We start from the raw sequence: 11585 nt of genomic DNA, 5'->3' as shown, positions 1-11585 counted from the left end.
TGAGAAAAAAGGTTGATTGGTTCAACAACACCTTCTTTTTGTTAATTACAAAGAAAATGTATTAGCTGACGAAAAAAGATGTTTTCCGTTCTAACAAATACAATGCGATTGGGAAAAAATAACTTTGTTTTGCCACCCATGATAAAATTATAGTTGATCTGAACAATTCTTTTTCTCAACGTGCTGTTTGCGATTGTTTTCCAAAGAGAGTTACTTCTTGTCTTTGCAAAACTCGATATTTCAACTGTTTTATACTCAAACTGATAAGTATATTGTTGAAATGATGATACGCAAATTAGGTGACAAACTGAAATTATAGTCATTGTCACCTAATTATGTACTTCCGAGTAATGTCGATTTTGACTTCCCTTGTTTTAGCGGATCAGAAATAAGGTTGGTTCTGGTACTCTTCGACCAATAACAGCGATACATTTAGCTAGCACGACATGTGTTGTTCAATGCGCGCTAGTCAAATACCAGCGAGACCTACCTTACTTCTGACTTGCTAAAATTGGAAGGCTCAGAATTGTTTTTACTAGGCTGTACGGCGAACTTGTAATTAATATTGTTACTATGTAATGTTATTGTATACAAACACTCTTTAAATTATTTTATATACACAGTAACTATTATAAATTTGATAATACAGAGGCGATGCCGAAAAACTGTTAATCTTTACACTTGACATTTTTTTGAAATCCATATTGCAGGTGGCTCAATCACCAAAATGTTAGGAAGTACGTATATTTTCATATAAAAAATTTCAGACCAGGTCAAGGACTGAATAAGAAAAAAAAAAAATTATTGAAATCTGAATTTTTGATGCAGGGCTCATGGAAGGATTACCCACGAATAACTTATATCAATAATATCTTTACATTCACTCAATAGATGTTTACAAAAAGACGAAATGTAAACTTAAGTTTATTCACATTCCAATACAAGTGAAGATTTTACAATACAATTAAAGAGAGCTATATTCGATCGTATCATCACAATTAAGACTTTGTACTTCCCAGGTCCTTGTGACTCAATGGGACCCCACGTGCAGACGAAGGGATAAAAAATCCTAACCAGGCCCTGTTGATGCTGGTTTATGTGCCGTTTCATAGAAAACCCTCTTGATTCAGCTTAGTCACTCATTGAATCTAGAAGGGCAAGTCTTCTGAACAAAAAGATTTCTCCAAAAGTTCAACCGGTCCGACGGTGCTCCAAAATCCTTCCGACAAGTAACTGAGTCGATTGGAAAGAGATTTATTTATTTATCAATTCCTTGCTGTTATTTGCTATTAAAATCTCATGTAAATTTCAGGTTATGAAGTACGCAAACCATCGACAGCAACTAAGCATTTTTTCAAGAACATGAACATTTTCTACTGTTTGGATGGATAAAAGTCAAACTGTATTGGTCTCCTTAATAGGAGAAAACTGCATCGGCGGAATGAACATACAGTTCTGTATGCGACAGATAATGCAAATGCACTACTAATATCTACTGATGTTCTACATGTGTAAATATATTCTACTTGCTCTATTGGGAAGTGTGGCATGAGCGTGTTCTACACCTCAGCATCTGTAAGAAAAAATTTCAACTAACGATAGTAGGGTCAGTGGAACGCTTGATTGGCTGGAACAATCCTACTGTCGATACTTCGATCGTCGTCCGCAGTTTAGCAGAGCAGACTATTACAGTTCCCTAACAGCTCCCAATGGAAATGATTCTATTTGCTGATTTTACTAATCACAAAACCTAGATATAAGGAGAATGATCGTAATGTATAAGAAACGGTTGAAAAATTGCAGCCAGATCTTTCTACGCTAGAGGCACTGGCATTGCTAATGTCAAGTTTAGAAGGTAAATGCCATGATCATTCGATACAAACAACAACAAACGGACGCCTTGAACCTCAGGGTCGATCATGTAATCTCACTTTTCACATTTCTCATCATCCAAGCATTTTGTTCAGTTGACTGAACTTTGCAAACCAATCATAGTACTTGGATGGTAGGAAATGTGAAAAGTGAAATTACATAATCGATCATCTGACATCAAAGTTAGCAGCGCTACCATGATGGTAGGACATTATGAAAAAATGATAGGGCTCCTTTTCTTGGCTGCAAATAAAGCCAAAAAGACTACGTCGATTGTTGTTCTATCTAGGCTCCGTGTTATTAATATTTCATACAAATAAAAATGCCGAAAGGGATTGATTTCCAAGCCAGATTAAAAGTTGAGCTTACAAATACATGCGAAATGGCTCTTACTGTGAAAAAGGCTTTAATAGTTCTTTTAGAGGCAAGTGCGCATAAACAGCGTACTGTCTGTGCAATCCTTGGTCAAAAGAAGCAGTGGTGACAGAGAATCGACGCAAAGCTTGATGAGTCAGGTTTATGTTGGCCAAGTGATTTATCCTACTTCCCTGTTTTCTATAGTTCGAAATCCAATATGACGTCTTCATGAGATTATGAGTTTGCTGCTCACATAAATGGTATAAACAAGAACATCTGGAAAATTCTTCAAAAAATCCTATTAATGCACTTGTCATAATGTTGACGTGCATTCGACTTATTAAAGCAGGCATAACGTCGATGGATAAGAAACTTGACTCATTGTTAGAATGCGACAGGAAGTTAGCAGAATGGTGAATGTTCCCCTGACATGAGTTAGTAGGTTCTGAGTTAATAACCGTCAATAAGCCAAAAGTTGAAGTTGCGCCAACCACATATCAAAGAATGTCCTCAACGTCAAGATCAACACAATGCTGAAATGAAAATTGGATATCATATATAACTCGGCGTAGCAAATTTAATTGTCACCCGCAACCCCCTGGTCCAACAGTCGCATGCTAGAGCCGGTCAGCTCCGTTCAGCTGACCTACCTCTCTCCATGGTCCGCGCTTGCCATTAACAACCCCGGACGCCAGCCAAAGTCGAGACATTACCCCTGCCGTCACGGTAGAGTCAACGCTTTCCCGCTGATGCCAGTAGTGCTCGCTATTTGCAGCTCCCAAGCAAAAATACAATAAAACATTGCTATAACTTAAAACCGCGGTTTTGAGAATTTGTTCGCTTATTCTTTGCCTATTCTCCTGTTTCCTTCCTCCAATTATATTATTCTTCCTTCCTCAATTCCTCACCTCTTTATCGATCTCTTTCCTCCATCTTCGTCTTCCCACCTGTTCCCCTATTTTTCTTCCACCGTTACTATCCCCCTCCCCTATCAACAAACGGTCATGTTATCCCGAGCGTTGACATAATTATAGGAATGAAAGATCTATAGATTAACGGTAACAAAAATTTTTCTTGACAAAAATCTGACGAATGTTGAAATAACTAGCCTAAGTGCAACTTCCTTGTTCGTAATCCTTCATTGAATCCCTCCAAGTGGTGCTCAAGTGATTAAAACAAAATTAAACTGTTAAATAAACTTGAAACATAATAAATAAAAAGAAAAACATAGAGTACTTTGGCACATTCCATATTTGGAGATAGCCAGTTGGAAGCAGAAGAAAAAGAGGAGGTAGAGGCCGGGAGAAAGAGCGTGTCGAGTCAAAGAAGGGATTAGGATGTTGCCTTTTGTATACTGATCCTTATGAGTATACGCTGTACATTCATCAATGTCCCTGAGATATATGTTTATAGGATATCGTTAATGTAGTAAGTTTTGACATTTGTAATTCGTTTAATTGAATTATTATAGTTCCTCACAATATGGTACGCGAAATTGTCTTACACGAAATCATTCTACATAATTATATGCAATTATTCTATATGCATAAAGGATATAGTCACTGAAATCTATAAGAAGTTCTCTGCGCTGAATTGAATGTCCGACTTCACAGCTATGCGTGGGCACTAAGATGTATGTGGTCATGCACAATTCCATCTCATCTTGTTTATCACTACAGTTGTAGTATAAAACACAATTTTTGGGTTAAATAGTACTATGTTTTTACTAAAATAATACGAAATTTTGTCCGAAGAATCTGCACTACAAAAATTATACGTGGATTCCTTTCCATGGAGATTCTACAAAATTTATTTTCAAATCCAACTATCCTATTAATACAAATCAAAGTTTTTCATGATTCTCTTATTTTTGGAAGTAACAATTGAATTCTTTATTCAGAAAAACACTTGAGTTTGTGACTAATATCAATGATTATATTGTAGGAAAGTACCTCCACAATTATACGTGTTTAAGTTGATAAATTACGTAGATATATGTGCAAGGTCGTTTTGCGTGGAATGATCTAGTTCAGAATAATCATATGTGGAACAATTTTGTATAGGATCAGCCTGTGTACCTTGGTGCATGCTTGGACATAATTAATATAAATACAGAGATTGATTTTTCAAAGCAATCCTTCCATTTCTTGCATAAACTGCATGTAAGCGTCATCTTTTGTTTTGGGTTGCAACAGTCTTTGAGGTTGGTTCTCAGGAAGTCTGTCAGGCATCTTGGGTAAAGAACTAGGTTTCTTCTTATCATCTCGTTTGACTCTAAGCGAAGTTGGTAGAAAACGGGTGATATCTGCAGCTAGATTTCTAATTTGGGGTTTAGCTTCAATTGTACTCAAGCCTTTTCCATCCTTATCTTTTCTGTTAATCAGTTGTGGAGCAGCTGATAATACGTTCGGAGTTTTAGGCTGAGATCCTGGAGCTGTTTGAGTTTGAATTTGGGAATTCGCTATATTGGCCAAGCTAGTCATATTTGCGATTTGCATTTGTGGCGGAGGCATTCTTGGCATGCCAGGAGGTCCTGGTCGAAGTAATCGAGGCATACCAGGTGGTGGACCTGAAAGTAAAGTATTAATTTATATCAGCCTACAAGCAAATTATTTCATCACTGTAATGGGACCGTGAAACGAATGCAACATTTTCACACATACCGAAATACATTTACAAGTATTTCGAAACTCGTACGATGAATCAATCCATTTCAAGTACTTTGGTTGAATTAAGCTTTTTCAATTCGTTTCTCTGATTGTGAGATGTGTATTTTCTACTCATCTATCTGAGATACACATACTTCATTAGGACCCGTCGATGGGACTTCAATATACTTCGGTGGAAAATTTGTAAGCCTACAAACTTCCACCTCAGATACGCTTTGACCCCAGAAAACATTACTGAATAAAACGTTTTTCTTTTGTTCTTGACATATAAACAACTCAAATACAATTCTTTCAATTGTGAAGAAAAATAATTCAGTAGAAAACATTGTGAGTCGACTACAATACACTTCTAAACTATCATCAAACAATTGAAAATATAATATGGGGCCTATTTTGAGCGTGAACATTTTGTTTTTGAAACTGCAGTAAACCAACTTCACTTAGGTGCATCTGATAGTTAGACCTCTCAGCTACCTTACTTGTTTAAAGTTGCCAATTTGTTTTCAGATTGATTGTGAGAATAGCTAGCTGCATATATACACACGTGCTATAAGTGTGTGTGCGATCCGTCTACGTATACGATAATCAGCTATTTGGGTTTTCCTGTGTACTGAGGTAACCCGTATGTATGTATGTATTCAGTATTACCAGTACATTTCTTTGCCTGTAAAGTGTGCAACTAGCATGTAATGGGAAGCATTTTCTGCCAAGGTGTGTAGTCCATGCTCACTGGCTATGTGTGCATTCATTTGCAAGCTGTTCCAAGGCTATTCTATTAACATTTTATGTTAACTTCAGGCTCGTTTGTAGCTAACCACGACCATTTCACTCACAATAATTGTATGCAATGTACCATTTCCACCCAACAAATACTCGAAATGTTTCTTAATAAAGGAGAATTTAGGGATCAAAACTATTCATAGGTGTACATGTGATTTAAATATCCCTAAGATGGTCCATCAACAGCCTTGACTGTTGTAATTACATAATTTCAATTCGATACTTGACACGAGAGAGTTTGATATCTGATGCCCCGGCATTGAGTGAGTTGGCTCCCCTACTGTGCAGCAGAAAATATTGCTGCTGCGGTATGATTTTCGCGATAAATAGGAATCAAATGTTTTTGCTCAGTCGATCATCCAGCTTTCTCATTTTCACTGTTCCATTTTCGTGTAGACATGAACGAAATACGGTAAGGTTTTCACGGGTTGAGAGAAAATATATTCTGTTTTAATTGTTCAGCAGTTTTAGAGTAGAACTGATAGAGACAGCGATTATTGTATATTATGTCTCATTATTTCAGCACAATCTGTAGCGCGATCTGGAACCTTGGTCTTCCAAGGTGTAAAATATAGACTTCCTGTGATAAGATCACAGGAAGTCTATATTTTGTCGCTGTATGAATGTGAGTGTTCGAAAAGGTTTTCACTTCATTTAATTTATGTTACTAAAAGTAAGTGAATCATTCCAAATCAAATGAATCAGGGTGGTGACAGAAAGTGAAGTACAATATAGTCTGATATTTCCCTGATATGCGGAGCCCATTTTTTCAAAATTCCCCATCTGTTATAGTTTGTCACCACCATTCTGCCATGCTTCAGAAATGGTCACATAAAGGTTGTTTAAGATCACTTATAGAAATTGGTATAACTGAAATAAGCAGATTTTACATCCGTGTGCAAATGGAACAATTCAATACCCAACAAAATAACTCTAATTGGATGCGCAATATTTAATTTGTCCCTAGTTCTGCCTATGATCACGATGCCTCAAATAAAATAATTTTCACTAATAAGTTAGCGATATCTCTCCAAGATTTTCGTAAGTTTTCTAGGGTCTCAAAATTTCCAGATTTCTCAGTTCAGCTGCTATCTTAAAATGGTATATGTTTTTTAATTCATTTCAACACATATGTGCGTCAAATATATTTTTACACCTCGGTTTGCAGGCGTAAAACGACATTTCACCCACACGTATGCATAAAATGAAAAATATTCAAAACAGTTTTTTGAATGCAATAGTATAAAAGGTAAGTGACAAACTTCACAAATATATCGCCTTATTTTCTTAACACCCTCCCTATCCTAATGCTTTCTCAGAAAAACGAAAAATACGTCCTAGTGCTCAGCACTGAGTAGTTTATACGTGACGATTAGTGTAGATAACAACACTGAAGCTTAAACAAGTGTTTTAAGTTTCTGTACACAGTATAAACAGTAGCGATTTTCATTATTGAGTACTATTATATAATTTTTTTTGTATATATATTTTTTATAATCAAATATTTTACGTTGAGGGGGACCCCGCACCATTCGACCCCCGGCCCCCTGGACCCCACTGTGATACAGAGGGGTTTGTCAAAATTCGGCTTTTCCAAGATCTTTGGACACGGGGACTATATTACTGTAGACGATTTTACATCCACAGTGTGAAAAAATAACGTTAGCAAATTGACAGTCTTGTGTGATGATCACACAGCACTATGGCCAGCTTTGTCGATCACTCGTGCACGGCGATTACTACTCGGGCGTAAAATTCAATTTTACACTCTTGATTCACAAAGTACTATTCTATGCCTATGTCGTGATGCCGAATTTAAAAAGAAAACCTGTGATTTGCTTACCTGGTGGTAGCCTAAGTCCAATACGTGGCGGAGGTGGTGGCGGCATCCGAAGAGCGTGCATAGGCGGTGGTGGAGGACGATAAAGGAGTGGCGGTGGTGGAAGGCCGAGGGGTGGGAGTGAATGTTGATGTGGATGCTGAGGATGATGTGGATTGTGTGGTGGCGGATGATCCATTAATCCGGGAGGTTCGATGTTATCATCCTGGTCAGATTTTCCATTGGAATTGTTTTTGGAATTAGTATCGGCATCCAGCAATGTTAACCGTGCACTCAAATCCTGTGCTCTTTCTGTTTCTCTTTTCTTATGCACAACTTCCATTTCCCGCATAAACTGATCGATATCTTGTCCAGCCATTGCCAACATTTTCTGCTGCAGAGTTGTCGGCTTTACCTGTGACGTTTCCTTTTCCTTTTCTTTCTCAATTTCTCTTTCTTTAACTTTTTCTCTGGTTTCTAATTCCATCTTTTTATCCTCCTTGTCATCAGCAAAACGAATTGTTCTTGATTTGAGGGTCGAATCTTTATTCTGTCAAAAAAGCATGAGTCTTTATTAAGTCATGAAAGTATAAAAATGAAATGACTTGTAACGAAATTTGAACATGAGAATCAGATGATTTTGATGTCACTTCCATCAACTTTTCACACTTGAAAACATTGAGGTAGTTTAGCCATAATCTGGTTTATGATAAAGAAAAATTTTATGTTTTTGCACATCAAAGCTGAGCAGTTGGTTATTATGTAACCAAAGTTTCCCTATTGACCTAATTAGAAGAATAAAATATGAAAAATCTCATTTTATTGTGGGTCTTTTGACGTGTGCCATTTTCTATATAATTGAAGCACTAAATATAGATTTAAAGCACTTGCAATTAGCGAGAAAGTTACCTTTTCAGCCGATTCTTCATCGTCGCTAGATAAATCTGGTGGAGGAAACGGTGGCACTCCTGGAGGTTCTTTGTTGAGTGGTAGTAAGGGAGTGGCTGACATAGCTGATGAATAGGCACTAGTTTTTTTCAATATACTTTGTGGTATAGGAATATTTATCAGAGGATGATGATGGGGCATAAAATGAGAATGGGCAGGATAAAGATGTGTAGTTGGTTGTGGCATCTCAGGTAATGGAATCTGAGATGTCAAAGCTCCTGAAACAAACCAATAACCAAACAAATTTTAACAAAGTTTAAACCAGTTTGGTCAGATCCTGCCCCATGCGCCGACCACTTTACTCACTCCAGGTTACCGAACGAGTCTTGTAGCAGGGCAGACCTAGCTACAGCCGACAAGGCTACCCAGCTACTGAAACTTAACGTTTACTTGCAAACCTAACAGTTGGGTTCGAACTGTCGAGCGTCAATCGTTACAAAGTAGTGGGTGAATTGGAACTTGTGAAATTTCAAGTAAGAGATAATGAGACTGCAATATTCATATTATTTGACCTATGAATCCTGTTACAAAGCATGGACAATGTACGAAATTATAGGTACGAGCTTAGTAGCAAGCCCCGCTATCTCCACCCAACCCCCACTCCGCCCAACGCTGTGTTCATCTCTCGCTGGACAGAGTATAGTTGAGGATCCTCCCTTTGAATATTGAATGACGACAAGATCACTTATGCTGCATTCGTGATATCTTCTCAGACACGATGAACAACTTATCATTAAAAGATTAGAAATTATAATTTTACAAAATCTACGCGAGTACATGTAACATAGCCATATTAACGAAGATTCAAAAACAAGCCGTCATCTCAGCATGACCTTTTCTTATTAACTGAACTCTGCACAGTATCCAATGATATATCGAATGGAACACTCAAATGCTCGAAGCAGTACAGTATTTTTAACAAGCTATTATAATGAGTAATTGACTACTTGTTTTTGTTACACATTTCAAAAGTAATTTTGAAATTCTGAAATTTTCAATTTTATTTTAGTCACCCTGTACAAAAGTTAGTTGAGAATGAAAATTGCCTTTAAAACAGATATAGCAGAAGTAATCAGCATTCACTTCTTACTCTCGATTGCTCTGCAATTTGCTACACTTCTGGTTTGGTGTTAAGTTTCATATTTTTAGAAAATTTTCTGTTACATTTGTGCATTAATTGATACCTTACAGTGAGGAAAACAAATATATTGTCTGACTAATGAGCGTGAGAATGATGCTGCTACATTTTTTAAGTATGTACATAATATTACAAGTAATTGCTTAGATATAATAAGAATATTAAATCCATACCAGAATAAATCCGCGTAACATCACCACCAGCTGAAGGAAGTGGGATTTCATCAACTTGGACCTGCTGTGCATGCCTCACAGCCTCAAAATAGGTGACCAAATCGATTCTTCGTCGTTCATATTGAATCAATTGTTCTTTTAATTCAGTCCATTTTTCTTGATCATCCTTTGCCTGTTAGTAGTAACCAGATTTAGAAAGTTGTTTGGTCAAAAATTTGATGATTTTGGCATCTAGCTGTGCTGGTTATTGTTAGTGAATAACCACATATATGAATAAATCAAGATTTACTTACATACATTTTTAAGACTCTGTCTAGGGTTTCTTTGAGCTTTTTTCGTTTGTCTTTGAGAACTTTTTCATTTAAAGGTGGAGGCTGCAGAACATTGTATTCTGTAGAAAACAGAAAATTGAGGTACATGAGCAGATGAAACCATGAGTTGAAATAAAATCAGAACTACGTAAGTTGTAAGCCATAGGAGAAATATTTCTGAACTTACCCATCTGATCTATTTTTTCCATCTCCTCAATAATTTGAGCTGGGTCTTTGCCCTTCAATACAGCAGCTCTTACCAGTTGACGTTGCTTCTTGTTTTTTTTTAGTTCTTTCTTACGTGCTTCTTTACCTGTAATAAATAATCAATATTTCATTTTTCAAAGTACAGAGGGTTGGAAAAAATAGGACCTCAGGAAAAGTTAGTACGTTTAGTTTTTCTTTACATACATATATGTGGAAGATGAGAAAATTTAGCTTAGTCTCTTTCAACTTTTCTAAAACTAAACCCATTTGTTATTGATGACTGATTATAATGGAAGAACAAACCAGCATTTATGAACCTTAAGAGTATAATTAAACGTTTCCAAGAAAATAAGTTACAAGCATTCTGTTTATTTTTGTACGCATGTTTCGCACAGGTTTGACAACTACTTAACAAATGATTTGTACTTGGTTTTTTTCAAATAATTCAGTTTTTTCCGCAAAGATCTTATTTCCTATTTTGGGACGTTAACATTCCTGGGAGCAGAATAATTAACTTCCAAACTAATCAAAGTAAGATGCATTGAATGATCAAGGTATGCAGTGTTAAGACACAAGCGAGTACAATCAGAGGGATTAGCTACACAAGTGAGCAGAAATTTGCAGTAGCCTTTGTTGCAATTAACCGTGATGTAGTATGCAGCATTATTTGATACAAATAAAGATTAGTGCAGTTAGCTGGTAAGTGGTTGCTAACCTGAGCTTCAGAGTCATTACGACTCCATATCAGCAAAGTTTATTAGCCAATGGTTTAGTCGCATATCTTTAACCGTTTCTATACATTGAACAATTACAAAATCACATTTTGGCCACTTGCAGAAAATATGTGTAACCATCCATAAACAGAAAAGAACAATGAATTACTTCCACATTTAGGTTGAGTGAAGAACATTAAATTGAATTGAAGTAGGTTAGGTTGAGTCAGAGTTATAGGTTATAATTCTACTCACGAGCTTGGTCTGTGGGATTCATGTATTTTCCACTTTTCGTGGTATTTATCGATCTTCGACCCATATTTGATTATTTTTTAATACACACTTCACAATTAGTGGAACTAGACTTCGTTATATTAACAAACTCTATTACTTTAATCACGATCTTCAGCACAAGTCTGGTGCTCGGTGCTTCATCAGTGCTGCCATATATCTTTGGGTATGTTCCGACATACACTGCGAGCACTGTTCAGTGCTCTTACTGGAGAGAAATTCGTTCCGTTATAAACTGACAGCAGAGAGCTGACAGTCAGTCGCGGTATCCTAGGGAAATATATGATGTCATAAATCGTCTTCATTT

General features: G+C 36.7%; 1 protein-coding gene across 1 annotated transcript; it reads right to left on the bottom strand.

The window, feature by feature from the left end:
- Positions 1 to 3701: 3701 nt before the first annotated feature.
- Positions 3702 to 11511, bottom strand: LOC107227800 (WW domain-binding protein 11). Its single transcript, XM_015669048.2, has 7 exons — positions 11243 to 11511; positions 10255 to 10380; positions 10050 to 10147; positions 9757 to 9928; positions 8407 to 8663; positions 7522 to 8047; positions 3702 to 4798 (listed from the first exon to the last, which is right to left on the bottom strand). The coding sequence occupies exons 1-7, from the start codon at positions 11304 to 11306 to the stop codon at positions 4356 to 4358; spliced, it is 1686 nt and encodes a 561-aa protein (XP_015524534.1). The 5' UTR covers positions 11307 to 11511; the 3' UTR covers positions 3702 to 4355.
- Positions 11512 to 11585: the final 74 nt, after the last annotated feature.

Source organism: Neodiprion lecontei, chromosome 3, assembly GCF_021901455.1.
Source record: "Neodiprion lecontei isolate iyNeoLeco1 chromosome 3, iyNeoLeco1.1, whole genome shotgun sequence".
In the NCBI taxonomy this organism is placed as follows: domain Eukaryota; kingdom Metazoa; phylum Arthropoda; class Insecta; order Hymenoptera; family Diprionidae; genus Neodiprion; species Neodiprion lecontei.
The sequence above is the reverse complement of the archived record's forward strand: the minus strand, read 5'-3'. Positions and strand labels throughout refer to the sequence as shown.

Excerpts from the sequence above, each read along its gene's own strand:
- LOC107227800 (XM_015669048.2), bottom strand. The coding sequence starts at position 11,306 with ATGGGTCGAAGATCGATAAATACCACGAAAAGTGGAAAATACATGAAT. Across the intron at positions 8,664-9,756 it reads TGTTACGCGGATTTATTCTG|GAGCTTTGACATCTCAGATT; the intron begins GTATGGATTTAA and ends GGTTTGTTTCAG. Across the intron at positions 4,799-7,521 it reads TGGACTTAGGCTACCACCAG|GTCCACCACCTGGTATGCCT; the intron begins GTAAGCAAATCA and ends CTTTACTTTCAG.